This window comes from Carassius carassius, chromosome 4 (assembly GCF_963082965.1).
Source record: "Carassius carassius chromosome 4, fCarCar2.1, whole genome shotgun sequence".
Taxonomy (NCBI): domain Eukaryota; kingdom Metazoa; phylum Chordata; class Actinopteri; order Cypriniformes; family Cyprinidae; genus Carassius; species Carassius carassius.
In genome coordinates, this window is record NC_081758.1 from 23,690,141 (window position 1) to 23,709,597 (window position 19,457).

Below are 19,457 nucleotides of genomic sequence, written 5' to 3' on the forward strand. Positions count from 1 at the left end.
AACTGCAGATTTAGCATCAGCAGTAATTCAGACAGCATTAATATTCATAATATGTTGATACAGGTAAAAACTGGCAATTGAGTTTCTTCGTGCTGCACTAACACAAAAATTGCAGAAGATAACCAACAGGTGTCGCAAACGCCTCGTTATGAGGGATACACTAGCGCAAGAGAATTGCCAATGGCTGGAAAGAAGGGGATTCCGCATTTAATAATTAAAAAATGCACTACTACGTGAAAAACAGAATCGTGTAAATTTTCCTTAAGAATAATTCTTAAAAAAAACATCCGATGTGCATTTCCTCCAAATTGCCATATCAACATTTACAAAATGGCAATTAAAATAAACACTTTATGCGGAATAGAAAATCTGGCACTCGAAATGTGTTAATTAAACCCAGAAGATTCTGAACTGTCTTGATCAACGAATCCATCTCTAGACATCAATGAAATCAATGCAGTCTCCGTGAACTGGCATTAGCGGGTTTACCAGTCTCATAGATGTACAGTCAGAGGGGGGGCATCTGAGTGTGCGGAAGAGAGATGTACAGTAAACAATTCTGGTACGCTTGCAGTGATACACAGCAGAATTGCATGCTAGTGCAGACGTCGTATGCCGCATGTGCACGCCTGTCAGTGGAGCCTGGGTGCACACAACCCTACTAGCTGGACCAGGAGGAAAACAAGCTCGAGCGCTTATTTGGGCTCTCCTCGAGGGCGCGTGATTGCATGATGAGATTGCATGATGAGAGAGAAGAGAACTCCTGCTGTCATGAACGAATGTAAAACATACCACATATTTTAGGCAGACAATTGGTGAAAAAAAAGCAACTCGCCCAGCAATGGAGAACCAGACTGCGATGGAACAGCAGAGCTATGAAGACGTGCGGAAAAGCGGTTATCTCCGCAAACAGAAATCTATGCACCGGCGTTTTTTCGTTCTCCGATCTGCTTCGGAGCAGGGCCCAGCCAGACTCGAATATTATGAAAACGAAAAGAAATTCCGAAGCAAGTCACCAGTCCCAAAGAAAGCAGTGACCCTGGACTCTTGCTTCAACATCAACAAACGGGCAGATTCAAAGAACAAGCATATGATAGTGCTGTATACCCGCGGGGAGAGCTTTGCCATAGCCGCGGACACTGAGGAGGTCCAAAACGAATGGTACCAGGCCATGCTGGATCTACAATGTAAATGTGAGCCGGAAAATTATGACTGTACCCTGAGTCGAATTCATTCACATATCGCTGCAGCATGGACCTTGGTGGTTGTAGTAGCTTAACCTGCCCATCAACTTGCGCGTTGATGATGGGAGCCCCCTTGTCTTCACTGGATCTATATTTGCAAAGCTGTTTGGATTCAAATGCATGTTCTACCCCACCCGTCTGTTTAATGTAGCAACCACACCTGGAAATGTGGACGCACGCGGTATTAAAACAGCCAAATTGATCGCCGTGCATGCTTTGTAGAGCCATTCAGTACATTCATAAATTGACGAATTCGTAATTTGATTTCAATTAGATTTGTAAAAGAAAATCGAAATGCGGAATGGTCAGTATTTAAATGCTCTCAGCACTAGACAGAACTACTATAGCGCGGAATGCAAGAGTGGCGCATTGTGCGGCGGACGCTGCTGCAGCGTTCACGACAGTTTTTGTTTTTCTACACATTTTGTGCATGTTGTGCGTGTAACCTACATTTCTGTCATAGCGATTCTGCCGGGGAGGGGAGCCGCGGCAGCCGTGCGTGTTTATTGGAATACGGGTCTCCTCTTGCCCCATCCCTTGTGTTTTGGTAGAATACGATCCCCCCACCCCGCCGTTCAATGAACCGATCACCGGGTTGAACAGCTGGCCATCAACGTGATGATATGGAGACATTAGTTGCCGAGAAAGCGATTCATCCTCGGTTTGATTAGCGTCTGTAAAGGCTATAATGGATTCACTTGGCTGTAGTGTTTGTAACAAGCTACTGCACAGAGAGCATCTTTAATTTTCTCAGTTTTCACAAGCAGGCTACAATATATTTAGGTGCAACATTGGTCAGACAAACTCGAATGGTATGCAAAAAAATCAGTTAGAACCAGTTAGCATATTATAGACTAATCAGTCAAAATGAGTCCTGACCTGATCTTATTGGTTTTGGGTGGCACAGGTCTAATTTCTTGTTCTTAATTGAATGCTGTCACAAAGTAACAAATAAACATTTGCCCTTTTGACCTACACAAAACCTGGGTGAGGATAAATTAAATAATTTGTGGTAATAAAGTAATTGAAATAAATGTGTGTATATTTAATAAAGTAGATGTTTTCATGGCAGTTCTGTTAATAAGATAGAAAAGGCACATAATCATAACATTAATAACACAAAACATCCTTCAGCTAATGGTGTGCTATATGAAAAAAATATATAATTTGAAGTTAGAATTTTAATGTTTAAATTATGTCTATAAATAGATAGATATACACAATCAACACAAAACAGTGCAAAACACACTTTACTTTAAAATTCCCTCAAATATATGCATATTTATTAATTATTTTTATTTTATATCTATAGGTAAGACTCCTGATGAGTGTGGCAGTGGAGGAGACTGTGGACTGCCTTCCCCTGGCCCTGCCTTTAAGGAGGTCTGGCAAGTTAAAGTCTGGCCTAAAGGTTTGGGCCAAGCCAGGAATCTAGTGGGAATCTACCGACTTTGCTTGACAGACAAAACAGTCAACTTTGTCAAACTCAACTCTGATGTTGCAGCTGTGGTCCTGCAGTTGATGAATGTGCGACGCTGTGGCCACTCAGAGAACTTCTTTTTCATTGAAGTGGGTCGTTCTTCCATGACGGGTCCTGGAGAATTCTGGATGCAAGTAGAGGATTCAGTGGTGGCGCAGAACATGCATGAGACCCTTCTTGAGGCTATGAAGGCTCTGAGCGAAGAGTTTCGTCAAAGAAGCAAATCCCAGACTGTTGGTGTAAGCTGTGGAGGAGGAACTGCCTCTAACCCTATCAGTGTACCTTCTAGACGACACCACCCAAATCTGCCACCATCACAGGTTGGCTTTTCCAGACGGGCTAGAACTGAAACCCCTGGAGTCTCCAACAGCAACACGTCTCCTACTCCACGGCACGGATTCTCTAGGTCACGAACAGCCAGCATTGGGGCACGTACAGATGATGGAGGGGGCAGAGCAACAGCACTCAGCACAAGTCCGAGTCTCAATGGTTCATCCTGCTCAACTACCCCAACCCTGAGGCCTAAACCTTCACGAGCACCCACTCCAGCAAAGATCACCCTCAGCCTAGCACGATACACCCCTAACCCTGCACCTTCCCCAGCCCCCAGTCTCTCATCCAGTTCGGGTCATGGGTCAGAATGTGGGTTGGGTGGAGCTGTCTTTGGAACAATGCCCATCTGCACTTATGCTCGAATTCCTCAGAGAGTGTCCATGTCAGGATCACCCAGTGATTATGGTTCATCAGATGAGTATGGCTCCAGCCCCGGAGAGCACTCCCTGCTAGCCGCAGGACTACCTGCTACTCTTGTTGAAGGTGGAGCCAGTTATATCCTGATGGGTCACCGAGAAGGGTCTCACAAACGAGTTCATGGACGCAGGGTTCTACGTCGTTCATCTAGTCGCGAGTGTAAGGCTGAGCGCAGGCTGCTCAGCAAGCGTGCTTCCCTACCCCCCATCTCTACCCAAGAGCGTTCGGTCCCACGCCGCAGGGAGGAAGAAGAAGAGGATGAAGAAGATTATGCAGTGATGTCACGCAGTGCAAGTAGAGAGTCTTTCACATCTCGCCGAGGCTCAGGGGGTTCAGCTACAACATCATTAGTGCAGGAAAACTCAGCAGATAAAGGTGTCAGTACTAAAGGGGGGCCTGAAGACTCCTCAATTGATAGTGGATACATGTCTATGCTACCAGGTGTTACAGCTCCTCCTGCTTCATTGTCACTGTCAGTTACTGGTTCAGATGAAGTGCCAAAGGGTGGAGATGAATACATGGCCATGACCCCCAACAGTAGTGTCTCACCCCCCCAGCACATCCGCCTACCCATCAATGAGGGCTACGTGATGATGTCTCCCAACAGCAGCTGTTCACCAGACTTACATGGCTTAAGTGGAAGCATTTGGGGCAGTAGGGGCAGCATGGAGAGTCGGGCAGGCAGCGACTACATGAACATGTCACCTATATGTGCCAGGTCAGCTTGCAGTACTCCTCCATCACACCCAGAGCAGCAACCACTGCAGCCAAAGATGGTTTATTCTTATTTTTCGCTGCCACGTTCATACAAACACACTGCCCTCTCAACCCGTTTTGAGGATAATCTGGAGAGGGTTTGTATGGGTAGAGGTGAAGCAGGAGGAAAAGTTGGGCATAGTGGTTACCATTGTGGAGGGGACACACCTGTGGGCTCAGGTGGTGGTGGACAACTCTCTCTGTCATCATCATCTTTTTCCTCTAGTTCAGCTAGCAGTGAAAGCCTTGAGGACAGGTCATTGTCTGTTGGTGGAGTGGGAAGAGCAACTAGGTTGGGTGCAGGACACAGGGTAGGGGGGGCTCACCCCAAAGTTTCAGCCCAACACCATCACCAGCAGAGATGTGGGCCAGGTGTTCAGAAACAGGGTCATTTACAGTCAAGGAAGTCATCTACTTTTTTTGTGGATGTGTCCAAAGCCAATACGCTGCCAAGAGTCAGAGAGACTTTGCTCTCAACTGCATCCCAGAGCCCTGGAGAGTATGTGAGCATTGTATATAAGGGTGAGCGAGGAGGACATAAGAAGGGGAAGACTACAGCTGAGCCAGGGAACTCTATGACGCAAGGACATCAAAGAGCCTTTCACCGACCACAGGCATGTCAAGGTGGATCGGCCAACCTTCTTCGGAGCTTCTCAGCACCCCTCTCCACCTCCATCTCTTTATCGTCTGAATATGTAAACATGGACTTAGGTAACTCACCTTCTTCTCTCACTCCCCTCTCTTCTTTTAAACCTGCCCCAAAGGTCAGAGAGGAGATCATCAGAGCTCCTCAAGTAGAACAAGAACCGGAAATGGGACTCAGGAAGGGCAGTATGACAGGTTTGACATCTACAGATGTGGCTGCTGCTCCTTTTACAGACTATACTGAGATGAAATTTGGATTGGTTGCAGATACAACATCCAAGTCACCAAAAGCTGGCCAAACAGCTCTGCCATCCTCCATGGAGCAGGAGCATAACATGAATTTCCCTTCACCCAAGGCTTTTTCAAACGTGGATCAGGGTGTCCGTCTAGTCAGGGCGGAATCAACAGCAAGAAGGCGGCATCGCTCAGAGACATTCATCACTCCTCCAACTCACCCCCTCTCCCCCTCTGCTTCCCCTTGCCCTTTTTCTGAAACACTACCTGCTGGTCCAACACGACAGCAAGGATTAGAGAGCAACCTTTGGTCTAATAATCAGCCACCCTCTCCACAGTGTGCCAGTTCTGGAGTAGCAAATCTCCCTGCTGCTCAGGCATCTTCCTTAACCCTGGAACAAGGCCTGAACTACATTGATTTGGACTTGGTCAGTAAGGAGAATCAAACCAGTGTGGATGGACACTCTGGACCTCATTCATTTTTCTCTCCTGGAGTAGGAGGGTTAACTGGGGGATTGGGTGGAGCAGGAGGAAATCCTAGCTCCAGCATCAACACATATGCCAGCATTGATTTCGTTAAATCAGATGAATTGAGAGTTCATCAGAGCAGCAGGAAGGACAGCAAAGGTAAAAACATTGTTCTTTTACCAAAAACTTATTTACTGCATTACTAAAGCCCAATTCATATGTTTGCTTCTCCATACTGTTAGCATTTGTCTTTTCAAAGTATTAATCTCTGGTGTTTTTCCATCCTAACCAAAAAGCCATGATGTGACTACTGAAAATGAACAGTTGTGTCATCGCCCAATTTTGTTTTTGAATCCTTATCTCATTGAGGAAGAATTATAAAGGCCATAAAGTCACAATATCATTGATCAACATACTGTTTTTCATTCAAGACAGAATGCAGTCATTTTTTTATTTGTTATTCAGTATATTTGTGTTGGAAATTTAAAATATTTCCTGCTGAGGCTCACGCAGTGATTGTAATGGGCTTTTCAAGGGTTATTTTGGGGCCTCTCTCCTATCTTTCTTTTTGTTATCGAACAATAGTAAATATCGTAAGAGGCCTAGTTCTGTATTTGGACTGCTCTCTGCCTGGTTCCATCAAGGAAGGGGAGGTTGAGTGTAAGAAGAATCAGACAACTTTTGTGTTAAAGTATTTTAAAGTACCTAAGATCATTTAGGTTGTTGGTTGTGAGTGTGTGTCTGTTTGTTAAAGTTCATGAGTGCATGGTAAGGGCAGTGTGAGTACAGACGTACAGTATGCATGTTTGTGCCTGTGATGTGTGTGGATAAAGAATATAGCATATCTGTGGCTTGTCTAAGTGTTTATAAGGGATACCTCTGAGCAGCCCTGTATCCGCATATATATTTAACTCACTGTGATTGTAGATAATTATGGCTATTTAACTTCAGTCTTGCTGAAAATGTTCCTGAATGTGGTTCTGCTTCTACTCATCTCTCTTCTCTTCCTCTCTGTGTTGATTTCTCCAAAATATTTAAACACTGTGGCTCTGTGATGCATTCAACATTGATTGTTTGAGGAGCCCAACATAGCAACACTGATTCAACCAAAGGTTTTGAGGGTCAGATTACCTACACTACTTTGCAAAACTCTTAGGCACTTAGTATTTTCAATTAAAAAAAAAAAGCTTATAAGACATTTTTTTCTGTCTTTTGCTGTAGTATGTCAGTAGGAAATATCAGTTTTATCGGTACATCGGTACCATCAATTGTAATAAATCAGTGGGATTTTTGTATGCACAACATGATGAATCAGAAAAAACTGAGATCCAGAAGACTAAATCCAAAAGAACTGTGGCAACGTCTCCAAGACACTTGAAGAAACCTACCTGCAAAGCTAGAAACCTATGCACAAATGCACTAAGGACAAAAGCTGTTTTAATTGCAAAGGGTGATCACACCAAATGTTGACTTGATTTAGTTAATAAAAAATTAATTGATAAATAAAATCTATTTACTACATTATTTTTGAAAGCATCATCACTTTACAGTATTTTTACACAAGTGCCCTTTCACAGTACCGTAGCTTTGCAGGTAGGTTTCTTCAAGCATCTTGGAGTTGCCACAATTTTTCTACATTTAGTCTGTCTTAGTTTTTTTCTGTTTGTTCATGTTATTCCAGACAGACTGGATGATGGTGAGATCAGATCTCTGTGGAGCACTGGCTGTTGTCAGACTCTGTGTGCATACAAATATCTCACTGGATTATTACGATTAATGGCAAAAGGAATGTTTGGAAATGTAAACTAATATTTTCTACTGACACACTACAGAAGATAGAATTAACTGGCTTAAAACTTTTGTTGCTGTTGTTGTTGTTGTTATTGTTGGTGAAATACTAATGGCTGATGACTTTTGGACAGTAGTGTATTTTTCAAACAATATATAGGAAGTACTTTGTAAACAGCGATTTTTGGTGCTGCAACTGCCACTGAAAATGTACACATCAATTTTAACTTTTTAAACTATTTTCTGTAGAACACGTGAGTGGTGCTTGCCCATTCAAAAGTGTCACAATGCTAGGGTGTTACTAAGCATTGCTATGTGGTTGCTAAATTGTGTCTATTTTGAGTAAGAGACCCATCTTCGATAACTCAGATTTGTTTGAAAAAATGGATTTAGCCTAGTCCAAAACTTGTAAAAAGAAAGAAATGTCAAGGTGTATCCTTGACTTTGCAATTTACTTCAGTGCTAGGCTTGATAAACATCCTGAAAACCATCTTACTTAAACTACTTAGCATCAGGGTGGAAAGTGTGCGAGGGTGGAAATTGTGTAAGACGAATAGTATGAAAGACAAAGAAAGGTTTTCAGTGGTTGAAAGATAGATGACACCAGAAAGCAAAAGAATGGACTAACAGAGAGTATGTGGTCTCTGAAAGACAGTAAGGTTGTGACTTGATAGACAATGAAAGATTAACAGAGACAGACAAGGAGTCAGATCGTCAATGCAGGTATTGTGTGACTCAAAGTGATGCTCTGAAGGCTTTACCTCATACAAACCCAGTCACCACAGTGGTGCTAAGAAAAGGGGAATCTGCTCCGACCCGAAGCTGTCTAGACAGGCAGGTTGCTGTTGGTCAGAAGAGCTGTAATCTAGTCTAGAGGAGAATACATTCCTTTATAGTGGACCTGAAGGAGGGCATTTACACACACCAGCATTAATGCATGGCAGTGTGGCAGTTTTGTGCATGTGCAGTGATTCATTACATTACCCAGCTAGAATTATCATCAGTTAGAAAATGGAGAAAAAAATCTAATTTGTCCTCAGTGTAACTCTTCCCAGTAACACACCTCTCATAGGGCAGAAGTTTAGGATCAGTATGTTTTTTTGTCTGCATGCAAATTTGTTGTAAAAGTACAAATCTTTGCTCTCCTTTTGAAAACTGCTTTCATGTGCTGATTTTGCGTCTTATGGTTTGTATATATTTTTTTCTGTTGTATGAATTGCTTTAGAAGGTCTTTGTAGTCTACATCTGTTCCTGCAACCTTATTGGACCTGATGAAGCAAAACCTCTTACTAAAGAACAGTGTCATTTTATTCAAAGTCCTATTCTGCATCTCAATACAAATAGTGCAGTGATCACAAGATGTCTTGTCATCATTTTACAACATATAAATAGAATGTTGGCTTAGAATTCTGTCATCTTAAAGCCTTTAACTTGCACAGATATTTTCAAATTTAAAATTAATTTAAATAATACATTTAAGAGTACAGTCATAAATAGAGAAAATGTAGTTTTATAGTAATAATAATGTGGCTTAAAAGGATTGTTCACCCAAAAATGATTTACTCACGTTCTTCATCAGATGAATACTATTGGAGTTACATTTAAAGAATGCCCTGGCTCTTTCTAGCTTTTTAATGGCAGTGAATGTGGTCAAGATTTTGAAGAAAAATACAGTGCATCCATATTATAAAAAGTGCCTCACATGGCTCCAGGTAATAATGAAGGCCTTATGAAGTGAATCGATCATGCATTTGTGTAAGACAAATACCCATATTTAAAACCATAAACCATAATCTCTAGCTTCTGATAACTGTTGTACGTGTGTAAACGAGAGAGTGGCATCCAGTGGATAGCAGATATTGTACTTCTAATTGATAGGTATTTTGGATGGATATCTTTCTTATAAAAATGCATCAGAGCTGTGTGGAGTACATTTTATGATGGATGGATGCACTTTATTGGACTTCTTTTGGACTATCGAATATCAACATCCATTCACTGCCATTATAAAGATTGGAAGAGCAAGGACATTTTTTAAATAAATTTTTATATACCTAGGATGGCTTGAGGGCGAGTAAACCATGTGGTTATTTTCATTTTTGAGTGAACTATCCAAGAATCCAGTTATTTTTTTTTTAAATAATATTTGAGAAGTGAATAATTAAAGAATTAGTTCACTTCCAGAATTAAAAATTCCTTATAATTTACTCACCCCCATGTCATCCAACATTCATGTCTTTCTGTCTTCAGTTGCAAAGAAATTAAGGTTTTTGAGGAAAACATTCCAGGATCTTCCAGACGAGCATTTGTAGTTAAAAGGTATATACATTTTAATTGTTTTAAAGAAAATAACAGATCGTTTTGCTAAATAAGATGTAGAGCTCTTTGAAGCTGCACTGAAACTGCAATTTGGACCTTCAACCCGTTGGCCGCCATTGAAGTCCATTATATGGAGAAAATCCTGGAATGTTTTTTTTTTGTGATTAAGAAAGAAAGATAAGAACATCTTGGATGACATGGGGGTGAGTAAATTATCAGGAAATTTTTATTCTGGAAATGAAATAATCCTTTAATGTTAGTGTAACACCTTTAAAGTATTTCCTCAGGAACAGACTGAAATTTAAGTTGCTATTTACTGAATCGCAACATCACTATTATAGTTGATATTCACTAATTGAATGTTCACTAATTGAATGTAATGCTGTACTGTTGAATGAACAATTTGACTGTACTGCTAATATACATGCTTGACCTTTCAAGCCTTGTTTATTCCATTTCAAGCCTAAAACTTTATATGACATTAAAAAATGTGCTTTTGTAGTGGAAGAAAAAAGATTTGATGCTTATTTTGGATGTTTGATTTGTCCTACGTCAAAGGAAGACTCATCCGTTTCGTTTCCTTAGTGATACTAATGAGAATGTTGTTCGTTTTCTCCCCCCTGCTTGTCTGTCTTTCTCTCTCAGTCTCTGCTTGTCAGCCAGAGATTCAGCACCGTCCTCTCCAAGTCTTTGACAGTATCACACACATACATATATACATTCTCATTGGGGTCAAGGTGTAAAATCTAGACTGACCGTCACAGGCCCTCAACCAAAACAACTATTTATCCTGCAGCTCTAGTTACTATTGCTGTGCATGTTTTTCTTATTAAATATAATCTGTTAATAATTAGTTATAATATACCATGGTCTTGGAGATCTTTGGCCGATTGACCCTTTTCACAGACTGTAATAATGTGGTTCCACAGTTAATGTAGCAAAGTTTTATATACATTTTGTATTTTTATTTTATGTACATTTATAACACTATGCTTTGTGTTATATTACCTATTACCTTTATTACATTGAATTAAAACTAGTTCATGCTGATGTCAGTGTTTCTAACACAATGGCTGAGGGAGGAATGGCAAATGTCTCTCCCCTGAACAATGTAGTCAACTTCAATTTTTGGAGTTTCATTGGAAAGTCATAGAAACACTATTGTGGATTTTTCTTTTGCTATTGAAGCAAATGGTAATGGAAATACACACGTGTTGTAGTTTCCATTCACCACTAGGAGTTTACACTATGACCGGAAACCCTGGAAATGTGAAAAGTGTCCATATTTATACACTTTGTGTGGCCATCCTCATCAAACACCTGAACCAGCTAATCAAGGTCTTTAGGATTACTGAGAATCACTGACCATGTTGGCCCTAGACTGTGCAGGAAAGTAAGATTTTGCTTGTGTATAACTGTCAATAAAGGATTATGAAATTATTAATGCTAACTCTTGTTAGGTTGCCCATAGTTCTTAGGCTGGTGCTTGTGCATCTGATCCTGTCAATTAATTTTTTTTCTATTATGTAAATATTCTACTAATTTTCTAGTAAATATTGCTTAATTTTAGTGATTAAGTGGATTTAAGAAATCCAGGGATAATTTACAACATGTTTTTTGCACATGCCTTCGATAATGGACAGTAAGTCAATACATTTTGGAATTCATCTTTGAAATCCTGAAAATAAATTTTAGTCTAGACACTCAACCAATAAGTCTGTAGAAGACTGTCAGTGGAAACCGATGCCATACATGTTAAGCAAACACCATCTGCATATATATATATATATATATATATATATATATATATATATATATATATATATATATATATATATATATATATATATGTGTGTGTGTGTGTGTGTGTGTGTGTGTGTGTGTGTGTGTCTAGGAAAAAGTGGGTTTGTGTGTGTGTGTGTGTGTGTGTGTGTGTCTAGGAAAAAGTGGGTTTGTGTGTGTGTGTGTGTGTGTGTGTGTGTGTGTGTGTGTTTGTGTGTGTATGAATATGGGTATATGTGTGTGGGTAGGTGCTTGTCTGCAGGGAGAGAGATTATGGTTTACTCAAGTGGGTGTACTGAGAGCAGAGCCAATTGATCTGTCTGCTGTTAACAAACCATTCACACACACATACTGTCACACACAAACACTCATGTGTATGCACTCAGAGCAGGAGGCACAGGTAGACTGATAGTTTGGATGAGAAATAGTGAGTTGTAATGCGTGTGTTAGAATGCTGATATAGTAAGGTTGGAAGAGAGAGATTGTGTGTATTGTTGGATTCATTTCATTGCTCTAGACTCGAGAGTCTGTGGCATTTCAAACAGTAAGGTGAAGGTGGCAGCTGGCCAGTTCACTCACATATACAGCAAATGTTTAGGACTCTTCCAAGAAGCATGCCATGCACCCTGTCTACTGCTAGTGATGTCACAAATTAGCATTTGTACTGAGAGATGACATGGCATTGCTGATGGAGACAATGTTGTCATTTTGTGCACTGTTCTTTTATTCCCTTTATTTTACCTGTTATATACACAGCTCAAATATTTTCTTTCTTCTATGTAGAAATGTCTTGACAATTATTGTGTGTCTTTATTTCTCCACAATGATCATGTGGATCAACAACAAGTGTGAAGTCGCTTATGCTAAACAGCTGCATTTGTTGGATCAAAAATATAGTCAAAACAGTAATATTTAATATTCCTGCAAAGCTGCATTTCCAGCAGCCATTACTCCAGTCTTCAGTGTCACATGATCATTCATTCTAAGTTCAAGTCATATTTTGTGGGGGATTCTAAGGCCTGTTTTGTCTCTCTTGGCCTTTCACATTTAAGTCACACTCTGTCCTCTTCGACAGATCCATACAACATTCTCTGTCACAAATCAAACACCTCCCACAGTACATAAACAGACCCAAACACATGCAAACCACTCTCTATGTGTCTCTCTCTCCACTAGCATATGCAGACACACACACACATCTGTCCTAGCCTATGTGTCTTTGAGCTTGTCTCACTCATGTCTGTTTTCTATATTTGGCAATGACAGTGCTGGTCTGTTAGAGAGAAAAGGAGGAAGCCACCAATTCAGGATGGAGAAGCAACGATATGAGATCCAGATTATAGTAAAATGATCTAGCAATTTATTATAGACAACTGGATGTGTTGGCTTTTACTCAGTTTCACTCCTCCAAGTTATTTTCATGAGTCACACCGTGTGCATGTTTGCATGTACAGAAATGATCTATTCACTCTGTACTGTAGCATAGTGGTGGATTACTCTCATTACCATCATTTGTGTGTCCCAATGATGTACTACAGCTTCATATGATTTACAGGATATTGAGCTTAGTTGAACTCACTTTATTTGTTGTATGACTCTTTTAAATGTTTGTCCGTCTTCAGAATATCAGCTAATATTCACATCCCTGTTACAACTGCCAAATGTTATGGTTGTGAATGTTTAGCTTAACAGTGATTTAGCAAATCAGTTTTGTTTTCAGTTAAATGCATAAAAATTTCAAGATAACAATTAAAATGCATATTCTATAAATGCATAATGATTAAAATCGATTGGACAACAGCTAGCTTCAGGAATTTTTAAGACTTGATTCATTTGAATCTTCAAATTAGACTTGCACCAAAAGAAACTGTAAAGGAAAAGCATTGTCTATATTTCTTGAATGACCTAAAATTCAATTGTTAATAATTAGAGGTAGTAGGCTATTGTTGTGGTGGAGGGATGCTAGAAGCATTGTCAGTTGAAGCAAGGCAAGCATTTTTTATATATGCGTAATTTGTTACCCTGGATCACAAAACCTGAAAGCTGAATAAATTAACTTTCCATTGATGTATGGTTTATTTATGGTCAATATTTAGCCGAGATACAACTATTTGAATGTCTGGAATCTGAGGGTGCAAAAATGTTGAGAAAAACACCTTTTAATTTGTCCAAATGAGTTCTTTGCAATGCATATTTCTCATCAAAAATGAATTTAGCCAAATATCTTCATGGAACATGATCTTTACTTAATATCCTAATGATTTCTGGCGTAAAAGAAAAATCAATAATTTTGACCCATTCAATGTATTTTTTGCTATTGCTACAAATATACCCCAGCGACTTAAGACTGGTTTTGTGCTCCAGGGTCACAATTATGCTCATTTTTACCTTCACCAGGTTGAAATAATAAGCAACGATAAATGCTATAGTAGATCAGTAGATCAGCATGGTCTCTTTGCTGAATTAAAAGAATGCAAACTTTAATTCTGCAGGATTGCAGCATTGCAGTAAAGTGAAGCATATTTTTACATTTTGTATGTGTTATAGAAGTATGGTGAGCGTGACATCATATAACGACTGCAGTGTCTATAGAAATTTCACAAGTCCAGTGTGACCGTGGCTTTAGACAGGGAGGAGTGTTTGCAGTGTGTGGGCACACTCTCACTTTTTCACAGGGAGGAGTGTTTGCAGCTTGAGCACTGTGTGCTGCGTTTACAGTGTGTGAGGTGCTTCTCACTCGAGTGTAGGCTGTTCACATACTGCACTACATCTTTGACTGTGAACCTGTCTGGCCTTTTTGTGCATATAGACTGATGTGTGCGTTTGTATGTGTGTGGGCATCCGGAATATGATATCAGATTTGTGTAAATCCACGTATAGCAATACTGTCAGTAAAAAGGACAGAAATAGAGTATTTTGAAATTTCCTAAACATGTCTGACAGTAAAAGTGCAGTTAAGAAAAAAAGATAAGAAATTGAGAACTCCAGGTAAAAGTAAATAAATAAATGAAAATGTGGAAATCCCATGGGACCTGTTCATTGATGATTTTATACAGAGAGTAGAAGAAATAGACAGAAAGACAGATTCTCAAGTAAACAGAATAAAAAAAATCTAAGTGATGATCAGCTTCTAGTTACGTTTCTTTTTTGATATTTTTCAAGTGTGTGTTTCTCTGCTTGAATGTGTGTATGTGTGTGTGTTTGTGCGTATCTGAATCTTTTCCCACTGTCTCCTGTCTCTAGACTAAACTGAAAGTGGTTTGGTGCCTCTGTGACTGTGTTGTCCTCTGGTATGCTGTTTGTTTTAACATTGAGACTAAGAGTATGAGACTGCGTAGGTAATGGCATACAGTAGACTGGCACCAGTGTCCTCTAATGACCTCACATCTGAAGGCAGCACTGTGAAAACACATCATTTTGTGTTTGCTGCCTTGAGATTGTAAACAGTCAGAATTCAGATTAATAAAGGCAAAAGATAAACCCAATGTTTATAGCAAAAATGAATCTCTGATAAAATAAGCACAAGTTTTCTGGCCAAATTTGCTAATTCAAAAGTAGTGGAAATAATTAATTTTGAGGTTTTTTTTATGTTTTTGAAGTCTCTTATGCTCAATGCTGCATTTAAAAATTGGAAATGGGAAAAAATTGAAATATTGTGAAATGTTATAACAATTTAAAATATATTGTCTATTTCAATACACCTGTATTTTAAATTAAATTAAACTTATTCATGTGATATCAAAGCTGAATTTTCAGTAGCCATTGCTCCAGTCTTCAATGTCGCATGATCCTCAAGAAACATTCCGTATTATAATCATGAATTATTTGTTGTTATTATTATTATTTTATAAAATAAAAGTATTTTTATTAAAAAAAAACTGAATCCCAACTTTTGAATGTTAGTGTATATAATAATATATTTTAATTGATTTATTTTACTGCTCACCTGCAATAGTCATTAGATTTGTACTTTTGATGCCTAATCTGTCTCTGTCTGTTTTTCTTTTTGCAGATTGTTAAAGTGCTCCTGCTTTCGGACCAGTCAGCACCTGTCCTTCCTGCGTGAGTGTGTTTGTCTGTGAGTGCACCTGATGTGTCCTGAAAAATGGTGCGATTCTCCACATGCCTCAGCAGTGGACATTTAACTGCCCTTGCCTCATAAAAACATTTACTCTCATTAGTTGCCATTGGTTCCATTGAAAATTAAATTTGTGCCAAAAGACTATCGGTCATTTCCATCAGACATCACTGAGATGAACATGTCCTTCAGCCATTTGTGAAGGGCCACTGCGACTCTGACTGCCAACCAGGAGCCAATGGTATTCCTTTTCTCCTCTACCACATACTTTCAATTATTGTAAGAGAGATGTTAAATAGTATAATGATAGATCAAAAATATATAGCAGACATAATATTACTGAGAATATATCTATCTATATATAAATACAACTTTTTTTTTAGAAAAGTGCCTCATTTTTGATTGTAGCCATTTTTACACAGGTCTCAATGTGCTCTGTAAGAAATGCTTTAGTTTTTTTGTTGTTGCTGTTATTTTGTTTTGCTTTCCCATTCCTTTGTGTTCGCTATGCTGAACAAAGTCGAAAGACAGAAAGTCACAAGTAATTGAAGTGAAGAAAAACTATTGAATAGATGGAAGAGCTTTATTTGCCATGGTTTATATAATCAGATTGCCTTACTGTGCTGTATTTGTGTATGTGCTTGAGTGTGTGTGTGTGTGTGTGTGTGTGTGTGTGTGTGTGTGTGTGTGTGTGTGTGTGTGTGTGTGTGTGTGTGTGTGTGTGTAATCAGTCGTCTAAGCCTCAGCCATGTTGTGCCTCAGTTCGCTAAAAAGATCTGGACACACACACAGCGAGATCAAAACTGATTGCATATACCATACTGCTGTGTGATTAAAACTTTATTGAATGCATCTACTCCTCAACACAAATGAACACTAAAACACATTCATATTATCCACTCTTTCCTCTAATGATCTGAGCATAGTAGCATCAGATGGCTATGAGCACAAAATCAGATGACTGATAGGTGTCTGATCAATATAATGAAACTGTGTGTGTGCGTGCGTGCGTGCGTGTGTGTGTGTGTGTGTGTGTGTGTGTGTGTGTGTGTGTGTGTGTGTGTGTGTGTAATCAGTCGTCTAAGCCTCAGCCATGTTGTGCCTCAGTTCGCTAAAAAGATCTGGACACACACACAGCGAGATCAAAACTGATTGCATATACCATACTGCTGGTTGATTAAAACTTTATTGAATGCATCTACTCCTCAACACAAATGAACACTAAAACACATTCATATTATCCACTCTTTCCTCTAATGATCTGAGCATAGTAGCATCAGATGGCTATGAGCACAAAATCAGATGACTGATAGGTGTCTGATCAATATAATGAAACTGTGTGTGTGTGTGTGTGTGTGTGTGTGTATGTGTGTGTGTGTGTGTGTGTGTGTGTGTGTGTGTGTGTGTGTGTGTGTGTGTGTGTGTGTGTGTGTGTGTGTGTGTGTGTGTGTGTGTGTGTGTGTGTGTGTCCATAGCCTATTGTCTTTAGTCACATAACCAGGGTTGTGTTTTAATGTAGTGCTTCCCATCCCCAGGTTATTTTGGTCACACACACACTCGCATTCAGATTTAAAACTGTGCCTCCCTCAAATGCAGCTCTGTTATCACAGACTCAGCTGCTATATGAATTTAACACATACACTTAGCCAAATGCACATATCCAGATTTCTCCATCAGACTTGTTGATGATACTCTGACTGGTTTTTACACTCAACTTACTTTTTACACACACAAATGCTTAACTTGCCCTATAATAGAGAATGTGATCCAGTTTCCTCTGCTTTCGCTTATTTTGTTCAGTATTGCAATTTACAAATGAGATTTACAAGGGAACAGGGTGTTTTTTTGCCATCTGGGCTATGGTGCCTGTCTTTGTTGAAAGTGATTTATAATTTTTTTCTTTTCTTTTTTTCTAAACACCTGTTTTGACTTTTACGATTCATTTTGTTGGCTTCTGCAATTTTTTAATTAATCTAGATTTTGTTTTCTGTAGTGTATGTAACTTGCAAAAACAAAATGATCCTGTTTTAGTGCCAAATTCATAAAGTAAAACATGCTTTTTAATACCAGATTTTTAGTAACCAATATTTTCCTCGTTTGCCTGCACAATCTGCGTATTTTCTATCACCTATTTTGCCAATGTAGTCTAAATATCTCACATAGTACAACAGCTGCCTTCAGTTACCAGGAATCAACATGAAGCCTTATAGTGCTTATATGAATGCCTTTTCTATCATGTAAAAATAAGAGTTTCCTTAGGTTATGCATATTATATGGTTCATTTATATGTAAAAATGTGACATTCAATGCAGTGTTTCTAAGTGTTTAATAGAGGTTACATTTGCTTAAAGTATTTATACTCATAATTCACATCACTTATACAGTGGTTGTTAGTGATTACAGATAACATGCATACCTCCCACCAAAACGTTCACATGCTTCATAATCTTTACTAGGGATTAAATCTAACAGAACAACAACAGGTGGTGAACATAATGTGGAGTGGGCTTAATAAAGTCCCCTTCCGAGTTTTAACCTCTGTGTTTACTTCTCATTCTGAGCCAGACATATGCCTTTTTAATCCACCTCATAGGTAGACCATTACAAAAACAAAGAAAGTCTTTGTCCAGTCCAACTGCAATGCATGTTTGGCTATTCTGTTTTACTCCATGTCTTTTCTTTTCTATATTTTGATTGCCTTATTGTCTGTATTAGCTATTATTTAATACACGGCAGCTGTAAAAGATGCTTTTTATTCTAGAACAGTGAAAATTATGTTTGAAGATTCTGCATTCTAGCAGTGGGATTTTTCTTTCTCCTGTCTAGTTTTGTGTATAAAATTGTATGTCCCCAGACTTTCTTTCCAGAAAACATTAACATGGTATAAACTGGTGTAGAAATACAGCCAAGGTCATATATACTGTAGGTATTGACTATCTATGTATAGTCCAGGAAAAAAAGATACTAAAAAAGAAAAATAATCCTTTATTGTATTTAAGTACCTGCAATTGTTGGGGAAAAGGGTCTGATATGCACAATCAGGGGTCTGTGTAAAGTTGCAAAGTTGATCTGTTCTTCTGTATATCTAATTCTATGAAACATTAAATTACAGTTGTGTATAAAAGGGATTCATTAAGAGAGTGAATAGGCTGTGGGCTACTGTACAGTTCTGTGAATAAAAGGGAACTACTGGGCTTGGGTGGGCAATGGGAGACTGTATGGTATGGATATAGTAGAAATGTTTGTTGAATTCAGAAATTCCTCAATGATTATTGCCTGTGATTAAGACAATGTCACTCCAATTTATGAAAAAAAGATGAAAAAAGAATGAGAGAACCGAAATGAGTGTCCTCTGTCTTTTTTAACATAGCCGTCCATGTTGGAAAGGTGTGTGCGCGCGCGTGCATGTGTTTGTGTGACTGAAGTCTAGACAGACACCCGCCTCTGAAATGACTTCCAAGGATAAACCACCTGCTAAGCCTCATGATCATAACAGGCACGAGTGTGAACGTGAACGTGAACGCGCGTGCGTCTGCTTGTGCCGACGGACAGTCTGGTCCCCATTTCCGAGACTCTGAGGCGGCCATTACCCCTTGAAAAACACAACACCACATCCCTCGCAAGGGAAGACAGGAACGTTCACAATCGTTCAGTGCGTCTGTGTGCCAAAGTTAGGCCTCTGAGGACATCGTGTGGTTAGTGTGTGGTAAAACATCAACAACAGCTGCTGTTTTTGAGAAGTGCACAGAAGTCTTTTTTCCCCTTTTCTTTTCAGTAATTAACATTTTGTCTAACTAACATCTGCTGTTACGTTCCACATATAAAGTAAGACATACATGTTTGAAAACATGAGCGTGATATATTTTTTCCTCTCTGTAGGTAGCAAGTCAGCCATTTTAATGGTGCTTCATGA

The 19,457-nt window shown here is 39.2% G+C and overlaps 1 protein-coding gene across 2 annotated transcripts; it reads left to right on the forward strand.

Annotated features, from left to right (window-relative positions):
* Positions 1 to 394: 394 nt before the first annotated feature.
* Positions 395 to 16,528, forward strand: LOC132139538 (insulin receptor substrate 1-B-like). Of its 2 annotated transcripts, none has more exons than XM_059547964.1 (3): positions 395 to 1,193; positions 2,557 to 5,736; positions 15,479 to 16,528. In XM_059547964.1, the coding sequence occupies exons 1-3, from the start codon at positions 842 to 844 to the stop codon at positions 15,484 to 15,486; spliced, it is 3,540 nt and encodes a 1,179-aa protein (XP_059403947.1). In that variant the 5' UTR covers positions 395 to 841; the 3' UTR covers positions 15,487 to 16,528. The 2 variants fall into 2 exon arrangements, with proteins under 2 accessions (XP_059403947.1, XP_059403949.1); XM_059547966.1 differs by having other exon boundaries at positions 395 to 1,187.
* Positions 16,529 to 19,457: the final 2,929 nt, after the last annotated feature.